This window comes from Ascaphus truei, chromosome 12, assembly GCF_040206685.1.
Source record: "Ascaphus truei isolate aAscTru1 chromosome 12, aAscTru1.hap1, whole genome shotgun sequence".
In the NCBI taxonomy this organism is placed as follows: Eukaryota; Metazoa; Chordata; class Amphibia; order Anura; family Ascaphidae; genus Ascaphus; species Ascaphus truei.
The window spans coordinates 8,470,749-8,498,257 of NC_134494.1; the positions used below are offsets into that span (position 1 = coordinate 8,470,749).

General features: G+C 40.9%; 1 protein-coding gene across 4 annotated transcripts in view; it reads right to left on the minus strand.

Annotated features, from left to right (window-relative positions):
* The window catches only part of LOC142463887 (tesmin-like), a 365,821-nt gene that overhangs the window by 107,896 nt on the left and 230,416 nt on the right, over positions 1-27,509 (minus strand). For all 4 annotated transcript variants that reach the window (XM_075566708.1, XM_075566710.1, XM_075566707.1 and 1 more), the window contains one exon: positions 9,562-9,633. In XM_075566708.1, coding sequence (XP_075422823.1) covers positions 9,562-9,633 — 72 coding nt within the window. The remainder of the gene's footprint in view (positions 1-9,561; positions 9,634-27,509) is intronic.

Below are 27,509 nucleotides of genomic sequence, written 5' to 3' on the forward strand. Positions count from 1 at the left end.
ATTTGCTGGAAGAGCCTTCTTGTATTTATTGCCTTCATAATTGACATTTTGGGTCCACTCGCTATACAGCTCAAAACTGACGTGGTGTTTAAAGGTGAACTGGGCATGTTTCTGAGGTAGACTACCACATCTGATTTTGTATTTCTCCCAGACGCTCTGGGGCAGGTCTCTCAGCTTGATGTCTGGGAGCTGAAGGATCCTGGGTGTTGGAGTGGGTGTGCTTCTGGCAGCAGACGGGGGCAGATGGTCGGGGAAGATGCTTTCCTCCTGTTGTGACTTAGCTCTTACCGGGGTTGTCATCTCCTTCAACAGAAGGGTATACATGTATTCTGGAGATGGAGGGGGTGAGCGTGGGGGGTCCTGTTGTGTGCTTGGTGTTGGCCCCGTGAAAGTCAAATCCAGAGACTGAGAGGGTGCATGGGGTGAGGGGTGTATGCTGTTCGTCCATGGGAGAATAAGGCACCTCCAGGTAACCCTCCTGCTCCTTTGTCAGACATACAGGGGCAGGGACTCCAAGCAAAGAGTTGAGCCCCATGATGTTCCTCTCAATCTTCTCCAGACAAACACCTATGCACCTATCCATATTCTCCATGGTCTCCAAAAGATAATCCATATTAGCCTCCATTCTGTCCCTGTATTGCTCGGTTGAGTTGTCAGTCATTTTGATACAACTAAAAACATCTTGCATGCGGACGACTGAGCTGGATCTGGTGCAAGGAGTGATGGTGTCATCCAGACTAACATTGGTGTGGCTGGGTACTTGAAGAGGTGAGCTGGGGATTTCTGGACGAACATCGGTGTTGCTGTGCCCTGGAGTAAGTGAGCTGGGGTTTTTCTGGACAGGCATCAGTGGTCAAAGGGTCAGAGCGGGAGGATGTTTCGGAATCGGTGGCAGTGGGGGATGGCAGTGAAAAGTCTGTGACATCCGAATCGACTTAGATGCATGCAGGGGCACTAGAGGGGCCCGTCCAAATAACTTCACCATCGAAAACTTTTGCTATTTTCTTCTTCAAATACAAAGGGCCAGGGATCTTTGCCTTGGGAGCCTTCGGAACCTTTTTGGATTTGACTTGGCAATAGCTTCCGTATTTCGCTTTCTCGTGGTCGGCACAGCAGAAGAAAGCATGTCTGTGAGTCCGTAGAATCAGGGTTGATCCATGGAAGCAGATGGAAGAATGCACAATACAGTATCTGGACAAGAAATCGTTCAGATAGAGATCAACGTGTGGGAGGCTATTCAATTTGTGTCACCTTTTATGCGTGGACACGAGTCGCAGGTATTAAAAGTGGGCGTATACTTTACCTGTTGAGAACCATTATAAATACACCATCACTTCTGTTGATTCAATGCACATTGAATATACAGTACATCGAATATACATTGAATGTATATTCCTCTGTGCTTGATTTATTTTCTAAAGCAGCGATGCCGAGGAAAGTTATTTCAAAGGATCTCAGCATGAGAATACAAGATACGTACAAGAGAGGACATGGAATTGTACAGATAAAACGCTGGTTACTTACTTTGGGCCTCAATTTAGCACAAAGCACTGTCTGCTATCATGCCCGTGAGCAAGCAGAGTACGTATTTTTATTTTCTTGCTGCAAATACTGTATTACTCTAAAAGCTTCTTGCATATCAAAATGCATTTTTATATACTTGTTTTCTTTGCAATTCTTTTACAGTCAAAACATTAATTTACTAATTTTAGAATAATAATTGTAAATATAGTTCATGTATTTGTTTAGAATTAATTTTGGGCCTAACAAATTGTTCTCTTTCCTTTAAACTATTGGATGGCAAAGCACCTGGTGGATGAAATAAGAGAGGCTAATGATGAGTGGTGTGCAGCAATAGTCAAGATGGTTCTAGAGAACAGTCACAATATCACAGCATCTGAGACCAGCATCAGGTTGATGAGACGCAAATTGGGAAGGACATATGGACATGTCAAGTAAGTGTCTTACTGAATAAACTACAGTATAATGCAATAGAATTGTTCTAGAAAGTGTAGTGCTGCTTGCCAGGCCCGCCAAGGGGGTGGGGGGTGGGAACAAAGGGCACTGGCGTCCCAGGCTCCTGTGCGGCCTGGAGCCAGTTAAAAAAAACACAACACTGTGCCGGGTCTCCCTATTTGCAGCACTGGAAGTCAGCAGCTGGGTAAGCTTCCCGCGAGCCAGCATGAGAGGGAGGCCATGCGGGAGCAGCCTCAGGGAACAGGTGCCTGCCACCTGGCCCCCTCAGCATTGCGCCCTCCCCCCACCCCACAGCAACATCACCCCCCGTGCCCTCCCCCGAGCGCTGCCGGGCCCCCGCAGTGCCGCCAGGCAGCTCCTGCAGCTCACAACTGTGGCATCCCCCCACTGCCGCCAGGCCCCTGCAGTGCTGCCAGGCTGCTACTGCTCCCCCCAGCACCGCCATCCCCCATGGCTGGCCCCCTTCCTGAAGTACCACCAGCCACCGGCCCTGCCCCCCGCAGAACCCAGAACTGCCCCACTCGCAGCAAAGGGCTCTGCCGCCCCCCCAGTACAGCCAGTCACTGCCCCCTCACACCCCAACCACCAGCCATCTGCAGCCGCCTGCATACCACCCCCCCCAGCCACCAAGCCTGACCTGAGACCACCCCCAGGGTAAGTCGGATTTTTATTTATTTGGGGGGGGAGGGTTGGGGTATATTTTATATGTATTGGGGGGCTGGGTTATTTTATATATGTATGGGGGGGTATTTTATATATTTGGTAATAACTGCTACGGCCGTGAAGGGGTTAAGTGCACCCGCAACCCCCCCGCAAGTCCTAAACTCACACCAAGGGCCAAATACCCCCTTCACCCACCCCTGCTACCCACAATAAAGCGGGCACGGGGGTTAACCCCTTCATTGCCTTAGCGGCTATCAGCTATGGTAATGAAGCAGCATTTCTGTATTTTAATAATATTTTGCAGGAGCTTTGATTTGTGGCTCAGGGAACCCCCTGCTCACTATACAATATTATTAAAATACAGTCATGCTGCTTCGTTACCGTAGCACATAGCCGCAAAGGTAAGGAATGAGTGTTTATTTATATATGTGTTTTATTCATAATGTAGATGTGCAGGGGGTCTCCGGAGCTGAACCGCTGTGGTTTTAGGTCCGGGGACCCCCTGCTTCCCGAGATACAGGCCCCTTTATGGGGTGCCGGTATCCCTCTGCTTGGTTTACATGCCGCGGTCACGTGATCGGGACCGTGAAATGCAGAGGGATACCGGCACCTCATAAAGGGGGCTGTATCTCAGGAAGCAGGGGGTCCTCGGACCTGAAACCAACGCGGTTCAGCTCCGGAGACCCCCTGCACATCTACACAATGAATAAAAATGTATTTTAAATAATTTTTAATGTGCCGAAGTTTGCGCAGAGAGAGCAGCGGATCTCTCTCTGCTGCAAACACATTTCGCCAGGGGACGGCCTATAGTATCATTGATGTGCATATACAGTACTGTATGTGTATGTTAGATGTTATAGGGGTTGCTGTTATACAGTATATAGTGTATATATACAGTATATACTACATTACAATTCATGAATTTCTCGGCTTCAAAGACAACAGCTCGCAAACGCCCCCATGAGTTTTTATACGGCATTGCAGTATTGCAGCCAGCGGGAATAAAATGCTTAAATCACAGCCGCGAAAATAACGCAATACACCCGGGAGAAAACGACACAAAACCGCAGATAACCGGGATAATCTGAAATTCGCGGAGCTAGCCGAGTTAGAATAAAGTTGGTCGCCACTGTGTATATATATATATATATATATATATATATATATATATATACTGTATATAGACCATACGATACCGGTTGCAACACGACATCAAGGGACAGCACGCAGGTAAGTAAATCAAAAATGTTCTATATTTGATAGAAGACACAAAAACCGACGTTTCGGTCCCCCAGTGGGACCTTTCTCAAGGTGGTGCCGGGAAGAAGCCCACCGACGGGTGAAACGCGTAGAGTGTTTACTTCATCACAGCCTTAATGTAATCTTTATTTTGAGGGACTTTCAATGGATCTGATGCAGCATTTTGGACTTTATTCTTTATTCCTGTTATAAGCAGACTTTGGAAACTCATCCTGCACAACGATATGGACACACGCTTCACATAATCTAGCTGCAGCTGAGTATTACTCTCCTTGCTGTTTGGGCATTACCTGTCCTTGCAGTGCTGCGTTTTGTGGTGTTTTCAATATGCATGACTCTGTTTGCTAATATGTCTTTATTAGTTATATTTTTTGTTTGCTGCATCAGTTCTCATTGTTTTCATTTTTGGGAAATGCTGTTCAGGGTATAACAATTATTATTGTTATATTATTTTTCCCTGTGTGCTCTTTTTTTCTTCCCTGTTTTTGGTATACATATTAATTTTTCCTGGCTATATACTGGGTCATTGACTATATACTTTTTCCAACGCAATGATTTATCATTTTATCAGGCATATATGTCAGTGGGAATATATTTTGTATTGCTAATTATGTTAGACTAAACTACTTTGTTGTCACTATTTAAATCTTATTTACTGCACCGACACACTTTATTCGAGCAAATACCCAGTATGAACCTGGCAGATACCTGGAATGCGCCGCTCCACACCTCTGACAAGCCCCGTTGCGTTTGCCTTCCCAGCCTGGGTTCATGCCTGGCTGACGGGCGGCTGATCTGTTAAATGATAATGATTAGGATTTAATAGGCTGCAATGCTTCGCGTGTCTACCAGATGGCATAAATTCATGAATTGTAATGCAGTATATATATATATACTGTGCAGTATTGCAGCCAGCGGGAATAAAATGCTTCAATCCCTGCCTGGAAAATACCTCAATGCACTCGGGCAGAAAACAGTCACAAACCTCAATACACCCGGGTATACCCGAATTCGTGGGACTAGCCGAGCTCGAATAAAGTGTGTCGCCAGTGTAGACACATTTTAGTTTTTCTTTTTTCTGTAATACTGATAGTATTTGATTAGTAGTCCTCTCTTTATATTTTTGATACATATATATTTTCTTAGGCTGTCTTTAGTACTTTCATGTTTTTAAGTTAGTGTGTCTTGCTGTTAAATCAATAAAATCTTGTTCATTTTTTCTGAATTGGCGGAGCATCTGTTTCTTTTAAACAATTTGTATCTTATAGATTAGTTTAGGTGTAATTTAGAGTGCTACTAAGGGGATTGTCTTTGTTCTTTTCATTTGTGTGTTTTATATAGTTTTCACTATCCCCCAGCACCATCAGGTCCTATTTAATTTATATACTGACTTTATTTGGGGTATAAATTTTATTTCACCCATATAGTTAGTTTTAATTTAAGGGCTTGAGTTAACCTTATATATTAGGTGTTGAGCAACTTTTCTTTCTGTGTGTTCTATATATATATATTTGAGTGTGTTTTTGTCACATTGGAAGTAGCTTTGGGCAGCTTTGTCTGTTTTTTGTGGTATACTGTACCTAAAGGACAGTACTGCTAAAGTGTTGTACACTAGGTAAAAGTATGCTTTTACTGTACCTGTAATATTCTTCCTTGTCATTACAGAGCGTAAGCTATGATAAGGAAGGCCAACAAGATAAAAAGAGTGGACCAAGCACGGCATGGATAGAAAGTGGTGAGACTTTTCAGGATGTCATCAGCCTGTCATCAGATTTCATCATGACAATATCATAGCATCTGAGACTAGCATCAGGGGGATGAGACACCAATTGTGATGGACATATGGATGTGTCAAGTAAGTGTCTTACTGTAATAAAGTACAGTATAATGCAATAGCATGCAGAGTGGCAGAACAGAGTGACAGAACAGGGTTGATACTTTAATTACTGTGCCGTAGTTAGTGCAGTGCGGTACTGTATACCTGTAGGACAGTACAGGTAAAGTGTTGTATACTACTGTAGGTAAAAGTGTGGTTTTACTGTACCTGTAAAATTCTTCCTTGTCATTACAGATCATATCCTATGATAAGGGAGGCCAACAAGATAAAAAGAGTGGACCAAGCACAGGCATGGATCAAAAGTGACGAGACTTTTCAGGACGCCATCTTTTCTGATGAGATAACTGTAGATCTTGAGCGATTTGCCACTTTTGCATTCTGCAAAAAAAAGCCGCCTGTCCCTGAAACAACAGCCCAAGCACCCACTGAAGATGCATGTGTGGGGTGCGATATCTAATGTGCACCAGGATGCATAATCAAATTTGATGATAAAGTAATGCACAAAGTCACATGCTGTAGCCTTATCAACTGTACGACTGTAGTGTATTCTGTACCCTAAAGTTCATATTTTTTAAATAATTTTTTCTTCTCTTGGTCCAGGAATCATGGATAAAGTATTTTTCCATGAGCAAATTGTCACCCGTATTGTTGAATACATTAGGAATGATTTCTCTTCTGGTGGTCACCGGTTCTGCCAGGACAATGACCCTAAACATACCGCCTCTCTACCTATATTCTTGCGAGCAGGATCAACTGGGTTAAGACGCCACCGGAGTAAGAGCTCCAGTGTACAGTAACTGTTTCTCATTGTTTTAAACTGTTTTTAGCTGTTCAACTAATTCGCCATTTTGTTTCCCCCCCATTCCAGATCCCCAGATTTGAACCTTTTAGAACTGGTGTGGCATGTGCTGAAGGATCATATAAGCAAGGTTGTGAAACCGTCCAACAAGAAGGAATTAGTAAAAGAAATACAGAGTTTCTGGAGAGACATACTGACTGTACAAAAATGCAACAACTACATTTATATATTAGCAACGTTTTGACCGTTCTTTTAGAGCATAATGGGAATGCCAACGGCATGTAGTAAGGTAGTGTACGGTAGTAAGGCAAGTACAGGTAAAGTAAGTATAGTACAGGTAAGTATGCTACTGACAATAACCTGTTTAAATATTAGCCTTATATTAAAGGTAATTGAACGTTAACCATTTTATGTCTGCGCTTACTCACCACTTTGTATATATTATATACAGTATGTACAGTATTTATATTAGACATGTGTATTACCTATTATTTCTAAACATTCATTATAGTTTACAGGTACGGTAATTTATAGTTTATTCATTTTGTGTAGCTGTCAATAGTGTTAAACAGTCAAGGTCTTCAATCTTCAATTCACTAATCCTGCAGCCTTTTTTCTTTTACAGGAGAAGCAGTACTACTGGAAGGGGGGGGGATGTCCAAGCTTATTGTGCTGTGTGCATAATAACAGTTAATAGTTTGTCCAAATCCCCCCCCCCCTCTCTCAATGACAAAATAAATCCATGGTCGTTTACACCGGGTGACACAGCTAAACCACATGGAATTAAAAACCCCAAGAGCCAAAGCCTGAAACATTATGTGTCTATGTGTGTTAATATCCTATGACCCAGGGGAGGTGTTGATAACGAGTGAAGGCTTAAAAAACAACTGTTTGAACTGTTTGCAAAGGTACTGTAATAAAAGTTACAGTATCACTTTGAATACCTTTTGCTTGGCTTTGTGAGGTTGCGGGGGAAGGTTCAATGCAATTGGTCTGTCTCGGTCTAATGCTGGGATGAGCGTGAAGGATTAGAAAGAAACTGTTTGAACTGTTTTAAAATTTTATAAAAGTTATCACTCACAGAGACCATGTTTGTGTGTGTGTAATATTTCCATAAACAGTATGAAAAGAAGACAAAGCCTACCAAAAGTTTAAGGTATTGAATAGAATTCCCCTGATTTTTTTTTATTAATATTGTTTTATTTTCGGGGTTTCTTACCCGAACAAATTACACATGCAAAGTCTAATTATATAGCAAAATGCAACATCATTGAGAAAATAAAAATGTTGCGATTTTAACAATGTAAAAATTCATTAAATATGAAAACAATGCATCACATAAGGTTTTGTTTAAAGCTCATAATTATTCTCTCCTTCTCAAGAAAAAAAAATGTTACTTTAAAAAAAAAATCCGTTGGTCCATAAATCCGATTGGCAGTGAAGGCTTTCTACACTAGTTCTCAATGCTCATGCGTGTTGAACCCTTCAATTTAATTACAGGTTAGGAAATGCCGCGTGAAATACAGCAGTCTTTACGAAAACGGCTCCAGGAAATGATCGGATTACGGCCGTGTCATCTGTAGGGTCAGAGGTCACGACTCCAGCACACCAGCTCCACACCAGAAACGCACATGTTCACGCGCCAGTGATGTCTTTCCGGATAGAGGAACAATTGGCGTCTCTTCATTCCAAATGCCCATATTGTAACTCCTAACGGGAATCCACTCACCTGATGTGTGCAACTCATCACTATCACCATCTGATTAGAGGGGTCCCCATCTGCAGCAGCTATATCCTCACCGATGCTGAGCACCGTCTATGTACTATTAGTAACAAACACTCTTTTTTGTCCTGCTTCTTGTAAGTAGGACACCAATTTTTTCCCATGAAGAATGTTTGTGCTACATCACCTCTTCATCGAATTTTGACTAGAATAAATTGCCATCTTTGGTATATTTCTACCCATAAAATGTCATCGTTTGTTAGCATTTTACTGTCTGTCGGTCAGTGAGGCCTATTCTAGTAGCTTCTTAAGTCTAGTGACTTATCAAGCATTTTGGGCACTTCTCAAGGGAATTTGCATGTGTAGATACTAAGAAAGCTCAGATAACATGCCTAACTCACTCGAGAAGTGCTTCTCCCCAATCGGTTGCTCTCCCGCTCAGACAAACCATGCGGGAACGACTGTAAACAAATTGTCAAACTTGCCCTATTTGTGAACTTGAGCTATTCTAGTAGTTCTGAGATGCATATCGGGGCTGAAATACACAAGAAACCTGCAGGTTCTGTTCTTGCCACCTGAAGGGTGGCGAGATGGGATCCGTGATGTGACTCTGAAGCAAAAATGTATTTTCACTGCATCAGATTGAAGTCGGGTGTCTATAGAGCTGACACACATTAATACCATCTCTGGAGACCCCCTGCTTCAATCCTATGTAATAAAAATACATTTACAGGTAGCTTCATTACCGTAGCGGCTAACCGCTAAGGTAATGAAAGGGTTAAATACCAGTCCCCGGGTTATTGAGGGAAGAGGGGGTGGATGAAGGGGTTATTTGGCCCATGGTGGGTGGTTATGCCTACGGGAGGGTTACAGGATGATAACCTCTATGGTAATGAAGAGGTTAACCCCTCCCGCTACCCACCTGGTAGGCATAAAAACTCACCACAGGACAAATACTACCTTCACCCACCCCCTCTACCCCCTAATAAACATTCAAATACAATACAATCACCAATATTAGCTAATACACTCATTGATTGCCAGCGTGCTTATCTATGCCCTCAATGGTGTAATATGTCATGTGTTGTTGTTCATCTGAGGATGTATTTACCTCATTTTAAGACCTGCTAAGGAACAGATGATTGTTATTATGTCCTGATATGTAAAACCATGGAATTTAAAGAGGGTGTACTTTCTTTTTCACATGACTGTATATATATATATATATAGTATATATATATATATATAGTGGTGGGTGTTGGGGTTTGAGCTTGCAGGGATTGTGTGTGTGTGTTTACTTACAGTTTTAGACACTGAGATTTAGTGCAGTTACATGGCTTTTTGGACTTGATATCCCATGTTTCTACTGGTATTCTGCAAGGAAATAAAAAGTTAAATATTAGAATACTTTACAACACAGAATTGTACAATAGCTGTAGAAGCACAAAGTTATTTTCGTGTGTTCTAATTGTGCACGCTCCATCTAGTATTTACGTGTTCACTTTCCATTCTCCATAATCTACAGATGCAGCGGCCGTTATCCAAAAATGTCACGATTTGTATTCCTGGGCATACCCAGGTCATGCTGCATCATTTCTTCAAACTTTCTTGCGTTATGATGCGTGTATACCAGTGTTTTTATCGGGTGTAAAAAATTGCATTCTAGTGTTATCTACAATACCACCGAGAAACTCAAGTGGGCGATCACGAGATGCTGTCTTAAAATCTAAAAATCTAAGTGCAATTCAACCTGTCTTTTATTGCCATACAGTTCTGCAAGTGTGTCTGTGTAATTGTAATTTGAAGATTAATGTTACGAGTTCATACTGTATACTGTACATGGGAAAGAAGTCCTTTCTGAGGCTCCTTAGCTATACACAAATACTCTAACTGTAGAAGATGAAAAATATGAGCACACAATAAAAAGTATTTTTTACACATTAAATGTTGTATTTGTACTGGATAATAAAGGTAAAAGGAGTAATACAAAAATACAACGTCGCCTCTTTTTCCGAAAATAAAATATTTATTCCGTGCATGTGTGTACGGTATGTCTCATTGGAACCTGGTTGAAACGCATATGCGTGTCATCATATTTATGGGCATGCTTTTATATCAAATTGGAACCTGGTTGGAACGCATATGCGTGTCATCACATTTATGTGCATGCGTGTATGTCAAATTGGAACCTGGTTGAAACTCATATGCGTGTCATCACATTTATGCGCATGCATGTATCTAATTTCCTCACGGAGTCGCTAGATACTGTATCTGCTAGACCCAATCATTTTTGACTGAACCACTTGTGCTGAAACAGGGATATGCTTAAAACCTGCACTGTTGGGGTTCCTTGAGGATTGGATTTGGGAACCACTGTGCTGGACAGTAGTACAGTACTGTTGTTAGTGTATCTAGATAGTAAAAAATAATTTTATTTTAATCAATTTTATTTATTTATTATTTCTTTTATTTTATAGATTTATGTATTATTTTGTATATACTGTATTCTGTACAGTTTATCAATGACACATTTTTATATATTGAAATGCCCAAAGAACTTTAGGTATACAGCAGTACTTCTGTTATTGTATAGACAGTAAATACATGAACACCCAAAAAAGTATATTTAAAGAATACATTTTTTATTGGAACAGGAATATAAAAGGAAAAAAGAATAATACAAGAATACAACGTTGCCTCTTCTTCATAATTTACAATCTTGTCTTTTTCTTCTTCGTAATGGCAGCTGCTTCTTGGACATCGGGGTCTGGAAAGACAGAGACAATATTCTATATTACCAATCGCGCAGTACATTATGATTAAAGTATGCCTACATCTTCTATAGAGTTTACAGCATGATCTACTGTATGCCAATAATCACTGATTTATTGTAATTGGCTTCTGATACAGGACTTATTCAACCAGTGTGTATAATTGCTGCTACAGTATACTAAGTATCAAACTTTCAAGTTAGTATTGCCACAACAATGTTACGTTCTATTGGGAAACATTTTACTGTGTATCCTCGGCTAAAATTAGCTCTAATCAAATTATATCCAACAAAATGATGCATGCTAACAATAAGCATTAGGTTTTGCTAGAGGTTTACATTTGGTTTTGTGGGGTTTGGGGAGGGGGAGGGAAGAGATTTCTTATGCATGGATTGGAGCACTGTGTCTTAACTGGCAGTATTGTTGTGAGAGTTTCCTGCACCTTTGTTCTTGCACAGTGTCTTCGCCCAGCTCCAGACATACACAATATAAAATAAAATAAAAATAATTATACCATGGCGCCAGTACAGTCCATTGTTAAACAGTAAATTCTATTTTCTGAGTTTTTTTTTGGAGGAGACAAAGAATGCATTGCATGTGCTACTGCCCTGTAGTACAGTAGGACTAGAAGTTTACAGTACATTAAGTTCTGTGGGGTTTGGGGACAGAGAGAAGGGATTTGTTATGCATGGATTGGAGCACTGTGTCTTACCTGGCAGTATTGTTATGAGAGTTTCCTGCACCAAGGGAGAGTTTTTCCTGCAGGGTGTCTTTGCCCAGCTCCAGACATGCAAAATACAAAACAGAAATAAAATTATTATACCATGGCGCCAGTACAGTCCATTGTTAAACAGTATATTCTATTTTCAGTAAAAATTTATTTTTGGGCTCTAGATGCTTATAAAATAATGTACTGTATTGTACTGTATTACTCTAAAAACATCTTGCCTATCAAAATGCATTTGTGTGTTTACTTTTTTATTGTAGAATACTGGATACAGTACTGAACAGTATGTCATGTATTTGTGATGACTTAATTTTGGGCCTACTCTAACAAATTGTTCTCTTTTCCTTTACACCATAGGATGACAAAGCATCTGGTGGATGAAATCAGTGAGGCAAATGATGAGCATTGTGCAGCGAGTCAAGACTGCTCTAGAGAACACTCACAATATCTTAACATCTGCGACCAGCATCAGGCAGATGAGATGCCAATTGGGATGGAAATATAGATGTGTAAAGTAAGTGTCTTACTGTAACAAGGTACATTACTGTACTGTATATTGCATATCATACTAAATAAAGTATAATATACAGTAGTAATAACATCCACAAATACTTTATAGTACAGTATAGTAATAGAGTTCAGAATATTGCAATAGTACTGTACTGTATGCAGAGTGCTGTGCTATACTGTACAGTTGTTACAGTAGGACAGTACAGGTCAAGTGTTGTACAGTACTCTACTGTACTGTACAGTAGGTACAAGTGGGGTTTTATAGTACCTGTAAAATTCTTCCTTCTCATTACAGAGCGTATCCAATGATAAGGGATGCCAACAAGGTGAAGAGAGTGGAGCAAGCACAGGCATGGATCGATAGTGGCAAGACTTTTCAGGATGTCATCTTTTCTGATGAGACAACTGTAGCCCTTTAGAGATTTGCCACATTTGCATTCCACAAAAAGGGACGCCTATCTCTGAATCCGCGGCCCAAGCACCCACTGAAGATGCATGTGTGGGATGAGAACTCTAGACGTGGTCAGGATGCATACAGTAATCATCTTTGAGGGTAAAATAATACACAAAGTCATATGCTGTAGCCTTATGCACTGTACAACTGTAGTGTATTTTGTACCATAATGTTACATTTTTCTTCTACTGTTCCAGGAATCATGGATAAAGTATTTTTCCAAGAAGGAATAGTCCCCCAGATTGTTGAATACATTAGGCATGATTTTCCATCTGTTCACTGCTTCTTCCAGGACAATGACCCTAAACATACCACCACAACTACATATATTATTGCGAGCGGTATACTGATCTGTGTGACTGGTTGATTTCAAGTGCTGGTTGTTTGAAGTGTAAAGTTAGATACAGAAGCAGTTTGAACAAGGAAGCAGTTAAAGAAGGTATAGTATTTTGGAGTACAGTTTATTGTTAATACTTATAAACTTCATAGTTGCTAGAATGAGCAGGATTGAAAATGCCACTCAATGCCCATCTTCCCATATGTATGTGCACTTGGAGCTGCGGTTCCAGGGAGCATATCGCTGTGAGATGTGTGAGTTGGTGGTCTCTTTAGAGTCAGAGATTGCTGATCTGAAGAGGCAACTTGCAATATTGAGGGAAATTGGCAATCTTGAAAGGGGTTTAGAGCTCACTGAGCAGGCCCTTGCTTCAACTAGTGGTGCAGATGGTGGGGCTGTTAGTGAGGAGCAGGTAGGTAGCTGGGTAACAGTTCCAAGGTGAAGCAGGGGCAATAGGGAGAGGCAGGTCATTTCTGAGCTGAGCCATCCCAATAGATTTGCCATATTAAGTGAAGATATTGGGAGTGTCAGGGCAGAAATGGCAAGATTAGGGGAGACTGGTTCCTCTAGCAGCCATGGGAATAGTTCCTCCAGCACAGAGGGGACTCAGGATGCTCAGATACCAAAAAAGAGTGTGGTGGTAGAGGATTCCATTATTAGGAAGGTAGATAGGGCAATCTGTTGCCATGACCGCATGAACCGAACAGTTTGTTGTCTCCTGGGTGCTCGGGTTCGGCACATTGCGGATCGGGTAGATAGATTGTTGGGGGGGCTTGGATTGTCCCAGTGGTCTTGGTGCATGTTGGCACCAATGGCAAAGTTAGAGAAAGATGGAGGTTCCTAAAAAATGATTTCAGGGATCTAGGCCAAAAGCTTAAGGCAAGGACCTCAAAGGTAGTATTTTCTGAATTACTACCAGTGCCATGTGCTACCGCAGGGAGACAGTCAGAGATTAAGGAGGTTAATGCATGGCTAAGAAAGTTGTGTAGGAAGGAGGGTTTTTTGTTTCCCTTCCTCTGGATCAATAAGTAAGTATAGATATAGGATAAAGTATCTGTTGTCTAAATTTAGCATAGGTTGAACTTGATGGACGTATGTCTTTTTTTAACCTCATCTACTATTGTCCTGGTACAGGGTTATAATATACACCAAAATATCTGGTGTCGAATGCGACTATGATATGATCGAATGCGACTATGATATGATATATATAGTTTATTCCTTAAAGAAGGTGAACACACAAAATATACAAATAACACACAGAATATGGACACTTACTTATGGGTTGGACAATGAAGCAATCAGGTACAGGATTGGCAATTCATTCAGGATACAAAACGAAGTCACAACGATGACAAAACGAAGACTAAAAATGAAGACATTGGGCATGTAGCTTACACTCTTTTATACTGTCGCAGCTCCTTTAATCCTCCTGCTTACCCGTAAAAATGCGGGGATGTTCTCCGTTTGTCATGGAGTTTCCCGTGCGGTGGCCACATCATCAGATAAGCGCTAATGGCGCTTATCATTGAAAGCGCCCGCGGCACGGGAAAACAGCAGAAAAACGCCGCATCTGTCCGCGTTTTTAAAAAGCCCGCGGTGGCGGCCGCAGGAGGTTAAAGGCGGCCGCCAGTGTATGGAGTTTCAGCCTTATCCCATAACATTGGGTGCCAGGTATTGGATAACAATTACCTGCACCCAATCACCCCTTGCCACCTCACGTGAGAAGCAAGGTAGTACCTGCCCACAGGGTGGGCATTATTCTAATCAGGGGCTCATTTCCCTAGCCCCCCTCCCACAAGACTGGCTTCGCCTAGTCTGCTTGGGACAGGAAAACCTTTGTCTCAAGGTGTGAAACACAACACTTATCACAAGTACCCACGTCCTGCTCTGCTTTGTTCTAGCATACACAAGCAGTGTGGGGGAGCCTTTGATCAGGGGGTTTATTGTAGACCACTTGTCTTCCCCCTGAGCATTAACATACCATATGGGCACTAGCCTTCCCGGGCTTCGAAATCCCAGGGATGCTGAGTAACATTTTAATATTAAACATATATTAAAATAATCCGTTCTGTGGGTCTGAAATTTGCCAGGTCCTCATGCCGAAGGCCCCTTGCCATAGTGGCCAAATATCAGCCTTCCACGACCCCCCGAACCTGAGATACAAAAACACAGTTTTAAAAGCACATTTACCAAAGTGGCTTTTTCTGCCATGCAAGTCAATGGCAGAAACCCAAACTTTACAATTACCCTGACTCTGTCCTGTTGCTCCGAGAGGGTCGGTATTTGCCATGCAATCATGCCGGAACTATTACTACATGGTGACCGAATCTCACCCCTCTAGGTTGAACAGAACCAGAGTTATGGGTTCCATGTTTCTGCTCATTCTGACTTAGCCGTTTCAAAGCCATGCGGCTTTCCTCCATTAGAATCAATATGGCCGGCGCTGCCATAAGATTCAATGGGACCTCCGCTACCATTGAAGTCAATGGGGAACCCACACTTTTTTACAGTTAACCCTACTCCGTTCGGTTGAGGGGAGAGGGCTGGAAATTGCCATGCATGTAGAGGGAGAAATGGGGTGACCCGGTATTAAAGGGGTTGCACCCCATTTGGCCATCCCCTGACCTCATCAGGGGGACAAGGGGTTAACTGGGCTGAGGTCCAGAAATGTGATTTAACCCTTGTTATGACATGTAAATGTGTATTCCCCTGTTCCCCTGTTTTATTGTAACATCTGGTTTAATCAGTGTCTGCATCACACACACACTAGGATCCATCCGGGAGCACAAGGGTTAATAGTTGTTTAGTGATTATAGCCCTTTGTGTAATTTTCCCACCTTTTCAGGCACCATTTTGCAGGGTCCCATAAGCCGCTATTGAGGTTCCATGTGTTTCAATGGCAAATCTTGGTGTTGGGTCCCGTTTCCTAAGAAGACCAGCAGATGGCGTCCGAAAGGAGGAGCAGCGATTTCCCATTGTAAGTCAATGGGCCCATTGACTTCAATGGAAATCCCTCGAAGGAGCTTTCCAGGAATGAGTTGGCTGCCGTCCAAACCGCAAAACCGCAAAACCGCAAAACCGCAAAACCGCAAAACCGCAAAGCGGATACATTTTCAATAGGAGAGCATTGATCACTTAACAAGTCAAGTTCAACGACAAGTGGCGTGGGAATAAACAGTTCTAAAGCACCTAGAAATAAAATTCTTTCTGCCCCTAGTTCCTAGACCTCCCCCCACTCGATCAGAACCGGGTCCACGTATCCTGGACCCCCGATAAGGGTCGAACCGAGAAGAGCGGGTCGCGCCATAGGTTCCAATGGCGGCGGCAGAAACGGCTCAGGAAAACGGCTAAGTGTCAAAAGCTGAAATTTGGGAATCCATAGCTCCGGTTCCGGAGGGTCCAGAGGATCAGGGTTTGGGGTATCTGTAGTCACTGCTCCGGCATCGCTGCAGAACCATCCTTGACCCTCTTGGACCAACCCGACGGCGTATGGACCCCCTTGAAAGTTCGGGACTTTTCCCATGGACTCCAATGGCGGCCAATCTCCATTGACCGGCTACGGCGGAAAACCCCCATTGACTTCAACGGCGGCGTCGCCCTGTTGAAAGTCTATGGCGGTGGATTCCCATAGCCGCCAACGGCGGCGGTTTGCCATTGAAAGTCTATGGCGGCGGAGCCCGTTGTTTTCAATGGGGATTTAGTAAAAAAACGTGATTTAATTTAGAGCGGAGATTTTTGTACTAAAATGTGAAACGGTTTTAAGTGTATTTGTGTATCTCCAGTTCCGAAGGTCGTAACATGTCGCAAATTGGACCATAGGGTGTCCCAGTTCCGGCATTGAGAACTGGGAAGTTTGGACCTGCTGGACCCAACGGAACCGGATATTTTAATATGTTTATGTTTTATCTTTCATACTGTGTTCCAAGGTATGGGTAAAACCCAGAGGAAATTCCTTTGCATACCAGGGTAGCATATGGCCAGAAAGGCGACCCAATGTCTAGGACTTAAGTATGGTTCAAAGGATTTTGTCACCTTTACTGTTTACATGAGGGCGGAGATTACTCAAACCAGAGCAGTCTTCAAATGTTCCATTTCACACCTCACAACAAAGAATATCCTGCCAGGAATCCAATCTGGTAGACTAGCTGGCATTCCTGATGCAGATGAGGGGCTACAGAAATGAGACCCCAGAGCTCTACTGCGCATGTACCAGCTAGCAGGGGGGCATGTATCAAAATGTGTTCCCACTTTAATGAGTGGCTAGAGTTAATTGAAGACCAATCAACTGTACATAATGTTAAGGATAGGGCACAAAAGGTTTATAAACTGTTGTCCACCCTTTATCCTTTGTCTTCTGATATCATCTGAATTGTTACCTGATTGCGAGAGAATTGCTATGCTACATACTTCTCCTTCCCCAACCCCAAAGTAAGTGTACTTCTTGTCTGTTACTGTATTATTTCGTGTGTTCACCTATCCAAAGGAACATATATACTTTATTATATCTAAGCCTCGTTCAGTTCAAACCCAGTGATTTGTGTAAATTACACCCTGTGATAAGATATCGTCACAATGCAGTCATGCCGGAGCACTGACAGCATCCTGGCCAAATCCCAGCCCTTTGGTCCCCACGGAACCGGAGTTATGGGTTTTCAGTTTACCCTGTTTTCCACTTAGTGTTTGAAAGCCAATTTACCTCATGGCCGATGCGACCCTTTCTCGTTGCCATTAATTGTCGGACCCGGTTGGTGTTGAGTGAGGGGGTTCCTAGGGGCCAGGGGCAAAAATTTTTTATTCCTGGGTGACCTAGAACAAAAGTTCCCACGCCGATTGGACGTGAACTTGACCAAGACCTGATCAAAGCTCTTTTTAGACATTGTTGCTGCTCTTGTGGTCTGGCTGGCTGCCAGCTCGTCTCCGGAGGTCAGCTTCCAGGAATCCCCATTGAAATGCATTAATCCATTCACTTTCAACGGGGAACCGCCGCTCCTCCTCTCGGGCGCCACCTGTAGGTCTTCTACGATATCAGGCCCAAATTGCCAGAATCTCCATAGGATTCCATGGGGCTGTAATGGCGACCTATGGAGAGACTGCAAAATGGAGCCTGCAAAGGTGGGAAAAGGAACAAAGGGCTATAAACACCAAATTAACATTAACCTTTTCCCTCCCACCTGGATCCCAGTGTATGTGGTTGCTGCATACACTGCAAAGGTACAAACACCAATAATTGTACCAATATTTACACCTAGCAAATAAAACAGTTTGCCATGAGGCAGGGGAATAAAAATACATTAATTCCCTCTAAATGTGGGAATAGGATAACCAAGGGACATACCTTTGGTTGTGAAGCAGGGGAACATATGTATTGTAAGTACATTTCAGGTTAACCCCTCACTTCCCAGACGGTGGAAGGGGGGGCCTAATGGGGGTGACCACTTTATTACTCGCTTGGCACCCATCCCTGTCAAAACTATATAACTATGTAATTGGGTTAAGATACCACTGGAGAAAGCGCTCCAGTGTACATTAACTTTTTCTCATTGTTTTAAACTGTTTTTATCTGTTCAACTAATTCACCATTCCCCCCCCCCCCCTCCCATTCAAGTTCACCAGATTTGAACCCTATCGAACTGGTGTGGCATGAGCTGAAGGATTATATAAAAAGCATTGTTAAACCGTCCAAAAAGGAGGAATTAACACAAGGAATAATTAGATTCTGGAGCGACATACTCACAGTAGACAAATGCAACAACTATATAAATAATATTGCCAGTATGTTGCCCGTTCTTTTACAGCGTAAAGATGTGCCACCGGAATGTAGTGAGGTACTTTACTGTACTGTAGTGAGGTCTGCCCTTACTGTACTCTCCGCTTTCTATATATATTATACATATGTATTAGACGTGTGTACTGTCTTACCTATTATAGTTATAAGAAAATGAATAATATAAATCGCTCATCCTTGTAATCTTTTTTCTTCTCTTTAATTTCAGGTAAGTAACATGGTGCATGAGGATAAATGAGAATAATACCGGATAATACATGATCAAAGAAGATGCAAACAGAATCCTCCACTAGATTGCACTCTATGTTTCCATATTCAGTATTTATTTGGACAGTTTGTCCCAGCAGAATCTCTTGCTCTACAAATGGCTATCTATTGATTCTGAATCAGCTACCCAATTAAAAATAAAAAACAATAACATTTTATTACATCAATTAATTTGTGACTCTGTGCTATTATTTACAGTGTATACTGTTTAAAAATCCCTAGAGGAGTTTTGTAGACTTAGTTTACTGTGTATTATTTCAAGACTTGTTATCACATTAATATGTGTGTCTTCCGGTATAATAAAGTTTGCTTTGTCTACTCCGACATCTCGATACCCAGTGAATATACCCTTCTATATGGAGTATAAATATACAGTGGCTATTTGTACAGCCTTTATCTCACGTATATTATATACTTCCTATATTGTATTGTTCATCACAATGAACAGCGCTAATGATATCTATGTTGTCTAAAGACAAAGTACTTGGGATAAGATGAGCTACCAATGTTACACATAGCTCAGGATACAGAGATGCACTTTCAATGCATAGTGTTCTAGTGTACATCTAGTAGCAAGAAGTATCCCAAGTATGTACTTTGTGAGTATATACTTAGATACTTTACATAGTAATACCACTTAACCCAATGGGTGTATTTACTGACGTTCTATAGATGTATATAGTATCTAGTTGCTTCAGTGTGACTCTCTTATTCAATATACATCAATGAGTATACACCTTTGCAGCATAAGCGGACCCAGATATAATTGTCAAATTATACTGTGTAAAAATTTCTGGTCTCGGAGGACCTGATAAATAAAGGGTCCATATACGTCTATCAATATATAGGTCTCGGCGGAGGCGATAGTAAAATAAAGATTTTAGAGATATATTCTTATTGGTGAAACATCAGGGGTTACAGCGGACCTATACACAGTGTATCTCTGTCTAGTGACACTCATATACAAGTCGTGTTCCATGGGGTAGAGATGTCGCTCCGATGACGTCAGATCCGACGCCCAATGACACGTTTCGCGTGTCACCACGCTTCTTTAGATGGGAGGAGTCTGGGTATCTGATCCTGCACGTAGCTTATATACCATTGGAAGTGAAGGTATGTATGTCCGTCTGCCAATCAGAACGGATTTTCAATTTAGGAACCAAATTAGTCCAAGGTTTCTGTACAGTTCATTATGTGGCTATTTATTCCTGATTTGCTATTAATGCAAATTACAATTAGGTTAAGACTGTACACCAACTCTTCTTTATGTTTGCTTTTATAGTGACTAGATCTCATTGTAATGATATATTGTGGTAAGTATATATGTGAACAATGGAGTAAGTGGAGCAGGTATTGCGTCTAAGGAGGATTCCATATATTTATCCAGATTTGTTATATGTCCATTTCATTTGCTCTGATTAATCCCTTTCTCTTTTGTTCCTTTGTGAATATATAGTGTAGGAGTGATTCTAACCTTGTGGATCTGTCTCACATTTTAACCTGGTCTGTAACTGTTTCATACGCTCATAATATACATGTCTTGTATATAATGTATACCCTATTCATTTATGTAACTGTACTTGTAACCATGTACTATTTGTTTTACTCTGTGACCCAGGACATACTTGAAAACGAGAGGTAACTCTCAATATATTACTTCCTGGTAAAATATTTTATAAATGAATAAATAAGTAAATAAAATGGTCAATACAGATCCAGATATTAAACTATATGCCATTCCCTCTAATTCCCTTGTGTAGTGTTCAATTCTAAAATTGTGACTAATGATTATGATTTATTTCTATTAACTGAATGTAGTGAATGAATTAATAATGGGCTTGATGATTCTAACTCTCCTTTGTGTATAGATATTTAAATAATTCCTATCAACATCTCCATAGTAACTATAATTGTTTTAGGTGTGACAGATAATTATGACAGGTAAGTGGATTTGTTTTATTATAATATATATTTTTCTTTATTGTGGTTTTATCTAACCATGTAGGAGTGGTACTTTCTATGTTGATCTGCCCCAATTGGTCAATACAGATCTAATATTAAACTATATACCAACCCCATTTTTCCTTGTGTGTTTTATTCCTATATTTCTATAAGTGACTCTAAGTGATAGGAAATTATTATAAATATAACCAATATTACTGTGTGTATGTATAGAAATGTGTTTTGCAATAAATGGACAAATGATCTCTAATATATTGATGTAAGTATTATAAGTATGCCGAATAAATAAATCCCTCATTTAGACCTTCTGGATTATTTTGGTGTTTCCATTGTGTGCTTCATTTACTTGTCTTGCCACTGGTTTATCACGAGCATGTCGTATGTCTCCAATGTGTTCCAAAATCCTAGTTTTAAATTGTCTCCTTGTCTTTCCAATATAAATTTTGCCACAATCACATATGATCTGATAAATAACTCCAATTGTTTGGCAGTTTATGAGATTTTTGATGTTATACGTCACGGTTTTTGAAGAGTTAGTGAAAGTTTTTGTTTTGACCATTGAGTTACACGCTTTGAATCTTGCGCATGGATACGATCCTACCGGTGTTTCTCCTAACCATGTTTTCTGTGGTTGCATTTGAAAATGGCTATGTACCAGTCTCTCTCTTATATTGGTTGCCCTTCTATATCCTATTTGTGGATGGTTAGATAGAACCAATTTGAGATCCGGGTCCTCTAAGAGGATATCCCAATGTTTGTGTAGAATGTTTTTGACTTGTTTGGATTGACTAGTATACTTGCTGATAAACCTAATATTCGTAACATTCTCTTGAAGTGGAGGATTATTTTGGATCTTCTTTGATCATACCCTGCACTATGATAGTTATAGTTATATAAAGTATATATAGTATGGTTATACCGATATGGTTAAATACCATAACTATAAAAACATGCATCACACAATGTTTTCTTCAAATTACTCATTTATTAAGCCCTTGTCTAGAAGAAAAGAAAAAAAAAGAAATGGTTTTGCCTTTTTTTTTTCTTTTCTTCAGACTTGACATTCACACTGGTAGTGAAGTCATTTGAATGCATTTTGCTTTGTGAGGGGTGGAAGGTGCAACTCACTTTGCCAGACCTGCTGTGCAGGATTATACTGTATACTGTAGTTCAAAGAAATAATTTGAACAGTTTTACAATCAAAGTTCTCACAACAGTACATACTGTAAAAACCATGGATGTGTGTCTGAGATATTTCCATAAACCGTATGCAAAGCAGACCAACCTAGCAAAAGGTGAAGGTTTTCAAAAGTACAGGTATACTGTAACCTACCCCCCAAAAAAATAAAATTAGAGTATGCCACCTCATATAGAAATAAAAAGTAAGTGATTTTAAGAATGTATAAATTGATAAAATATTAAAAACATGCATCACACAATGTTTTCCTCAAATAACTCATTTATTAAGCCCTTGTCTAGAAGAAAAGAAAAAAAAAGAAACGGTTCTGTCTCCCCCCCCCCTTTTTTCTTCAGAATTCCCATTTACACTGGTAGTGAAGTCATTTTTGGCCAACTTTCTAAGCAGAATTAATAACACGTGTCTACTGTAATTATACTGCAAAATGCAACGTTATTGATAAAATAAAACAGTAGTGATAATAACAATGTAAACATGTATTAAATATAAAAACATAGCATCATACAGTATAAGGTTTTGTATAAAGCTCACAATTATTCTCTCCTCAATAAAAATTACATTGTCACTTTAAATTTGTATCCTCGTTGAATTTTTAAATCAGATTAACAATGCGCAAGCAACGTTTTAAGAAAGCGATATTTGAGTTCCATACAGGCATACCCCGCTTTAAGGACAATCACTTTAAGTACACTCGCGAGTAAGTACATATCGCTCAATAGGAAAACGGCAGCTCACGCATGCGCCTGTCAGTACGTCCTGAACAGCAATACCGGCTCCCTACCTGTACCGAAGCTGTGCGCAAGCGGGGAGACTATAGAGCCTTTTACACATGTGTTATTTACATCAGTTATGCACATATATGACGATTGCCATACAGTTCATGCATCGATAAGTAGGAAAAAGGTAGTGCTTCACTTTAAGTACATTTTCGCTTTACATACATGCTCCGGTCCCATTGCGTACGTTAATGCGGGGTATGCCTGTATAACTTCCTTCTTATCTTTTGCCTCTTGATGTCAAAGTTTATTTTCTGGGGGGAAAAAAATTAGTGCATGAGTACAAGCATTGATACTGTATGGCAAGCATACTGCACACTACTATAGTGTCATTGGGAATTAAAGCAGCAGTTCAAGCAATATACTACATGTGTGTTTTTTTTTAAATAAATCAGTTCTGTACTATGAGAACAAACTTCTCCTTAGCAGTCCACCAATTGTATCTACTGTTGTAACTGCTCAGGCAATCATATTGCAGGACTACATTTTCAATAATGCTGTGCAAGATTTGAATGAAATAACCCCGAGCAGAGCGATTGATTAGGAGAATGGACAGATCTGCAGCTTACTGTAGCTATTCACTTGTCAGTGTGCATACAGATTTGTATTGATGCACATACTGTATTGTTTAAAAAAAAAAATATATATATATTTTAAATGGCAGCTTGAACTGCAGCTTTAAACTTAATACTGTACTGTATAGTGTCATACAGTATACGGTAGTACTGTTCATTATATTTACCTTAATTATAAACTTTGCCATATGGGTGGAGATGAGCCACTGACACTCCTGAAGTCTACATTATAGTTGACAGGTGACAGCTGGCCTGCTACACCTGTAGTTGACAGCTGATAATCATGCTGGTACATGTAAACATGCTGGTACGTGTAATCTCGTTGGAAATCAGACTGGAATTTTTGCGGGTAATCTGGTGGGGACAGGTAGCAAGGATTGCCATTCACTGACGGTCAGACTGTTATTGTAAACCGGTGCTGGTGCCGGTGCTTGTGCCGGTGCTGGCACATTGCTGGATTGGGATAGACGAATCTTATATGGATTAAACCCGACCTTTCTCCTTTTGCAGTTACCATGATCAAACATACTGTAAACATCTGGGATCACACACCAATACCCACTTCTATCTCCCAGTGGAGGGGCAATGCGAAAAAAACAATGATCGTTAGTTAAGGTTTGTCTTACCAAACTCTTCCACCCACGAATGCCAGGTAAATTTTTTTAAAAATCATAGTTCGAAATGAAATATTCATATATTTCTGATAAAGTCGCCAACTTATCTGTTGCAACATTAATTGCAGAACATATTAATAATGCATAACTACAGACAGGTTTTTTTATACGTGTACAGTATACACATGGTGTCCAGTGTAGTTAACAATTGTGCAGGGATAAGCATGTAGAAAAAAGCCCATAGCATTGTGTCTTAGGGTGTTTATTATGAAATGCCTACATTTGATAACGTCTCCAGCATCTTCAAGGACCAAGGTCGATTCACAATGGACCACTGTGGTACTATAGACTTAGTTTTTATCTGGTTTTTAAACACCTGCAAATTGACACAGTAGCACAGTACTGTACACATTACAAGTCATTCATTTCTGCCACCTGGCGGATACGCGAAGTATTGCACCCAGAGAAACAGAATCCAGCTAATTCAAGGAAATCAACCGTGGTAAACAAAGGTGTGACTGGTGTGATTGGCGGCATTAACAGCAGCGTTCATGGAAGAATAATGCATGAATGCCGCGTGGGATACAGCAGAGTTCAAGAAAATGGCTCCATGAAATGTTCGGATAACGGCCCCTGCATCTGTAAGAGAACAGGGGTTTATTTATTACACCCCATGTTTCAATATAGTAATATACCCTGTAGGCTGAAATATTATGGTGAATTAGATGTTAGGTGGGATTTTCAATTGCGTGCCCTTCATGATTTTGCTTAGGGACCTGGCTGCAAAAATAGCTTATATGTCAAGGTAACTACACTAGATTGCATGCAGCGGTCTTGGATTTCCTCTACAAGATGAGTACACCACCTTTTGACTAGTGTACTACATAGTTAGATGATTTACCATCATTAATGCTTTCAAAATAAATGAAGTAGAATCTTGATAGTTATTATATCCTGCATAACTCTGTACTGTAATATATTGGGTAAAATAAACAATTTTGTAGAGCTAGTGGGAGCTAATATGCCCATTAGGTATGACCTAACTAATACGTCATTTAATCCTTGCTTTAGCTTTTATGGAGTTCTGTGAATAGGCAGTGGTAGAGGTAAGACCTCTTTCGCATATCATTAGCACAAATGTCCATTACAACTAATACAATGGCCTGTTGGCGGAAAACAACACAGCACTGCATTTGTGAGCTTTGCAGATACCAATGAACAAATGTGTTAACTTAAGTTAACGCCTCGGTAAGTCAATAATGGAGGTTTGTGGACCTGTGCCGTTGTGCTGTTAAATGACATCTGAACTCTGGGGGGAAAATGGTGACTGCTGATTCCCCTGTTATGCTTCTTTATGAGTTAGGCTAATAAGGGGTATGACAAGAATTGTATATGGGTTTGAGACCCAGTATGAAAATATTATAGCAGATATTTTTGAGGTGGCCCACATCAAATACATTGTTTTTTGTATGTATATCTTTATTTATATAAAGTAAAAGTGTACTCAGCTTTGGTGTCTCTACATTGATAATATGCTTTTTATTTGGAAGAGAAGTTTGGAAAATTTGGAAATATGTTTTGAATATCTCAATTTAACAATAGAAATTTGCAGTTCACTTTTTAAGTACATACAGAAAAAAATTAATATCTCGATTTAGAATTATACTGTATGTAGAGGATAACCAAATACAAACCAAAACATACATCAAAGAAGTTCAGGCGAGCAGCACCACAACCCCCATTGGATCAAGAACATATCTCGAGGTCACTTCATTAGATTTTAACATGACTGTTCTAACAGTGAAACATTCATAGAAAAGGCAGTCAAACAGAAATACATTTTTAAGGTAGAGACTATATAGACGAAAAACTTGATCAAATAAAAATTTAAGTTAAAAAAATGGACTGATCACTACTCAAACAATAAAGATAAAACTATGACAGACAAGGTACAGATGCAGCCACCAAGATTCAACCATTTCTCGCAAAGCAATTCGAGATTTTGCTGAGATACCTCATGAGGTGGAAAACAGCAGACTAATGGCCCATCAGATTCACACAGGGGGGGGGTCCCTGCTGTATGAATCCTACTGGGTTCTACTTGTCTGTAAAAGACACACAGTAAGAGGTACCTGCGCACCTCTAACAGGCGATCGCGGGGGTTTAATTTTAACATCACAGTATTGTAGCAGGGCGTCTCCGGAACTAAACCGCATTGATTTCAGGTCCGGGGACCTGAGTTACAGGCCCCGTTGTGGGGTTCCGGGACTCGGACGGCCATGTTTAAATTCTCCCACGTCATGGCCCACGTGATCGGGGGATGTAAACAAACTAGAGGAATACCGGCACCTCATAACAGGGCCTTAAACATTGGGAAGCAGGGGGTCCTTGGACCTGAAATCAATGCAGTTCAGCTCAGAAGACCCCTAATCCCGAACACTAGTATCAACTCCCCCAAAAGAAAAATTCATTATCGTAGCAGCTAGCCGGTAAGGTAACGAAGTTGCTTAAATTTTATTTTAATTAATAGTGTGCGTGAGCAGGGGGCTGCTGAGCAGAACGGCTTATTTTAGCTTCGGGGACCGCCTACTTCTCGAGATACAGGCCCCAGTATGGGGTGCCAGTACCCCCACAATGTAAAAAGCCTCCGGTCACGTGACGTGGAGGATTTTAACATTGCGGGGATACCAGAACCCCATACTGGAGTCTGTAACTCAGGAAGTGGGGGGTCCCCAAGGCTGAAATCAATGCGGTTCAGCTCAGGAGACCCCCTGCACATGCACACTAGTATTAAAAATAAAAGCAGCTTTATTACCTTAGCGGCTAGCCGCTACGATAATGATTTTTTCTTTGGGGTGGGGGTGGAGGGGGAGGGGGTGGTGATACTAGTGTTTGTGAGCAGGGGATCTTTTGAGCTGAAGCGCATTGTCTAACCGCTAAGGCAATGAAGGGGTTCCGATTCTAGGGGTCTCAGGAAGCTCTCAACCAAAGAAGCAATGATCTCTCCACAGGTAGAGTAAGTTATTCTCTTCTTCTTTCTTTTCTTCTTAATCTTCAACTGTTAACTGTAATCGAATTGGGGGTTCTTCTTCTCAATTGCTGGGGAGATGTTCACTCTCCACCTTCTTGGCAGCAAATGATACGGTACAGGCCTGTCATATGGCCTGTGACGTCATATTTGACTGACAAATGGTTCCCAGCCATTCCAACTGGTTGGGATAACCATGTGACAGTTTTTTTCATTTAAGGGTGGGACGTCATCAAAAGGGAG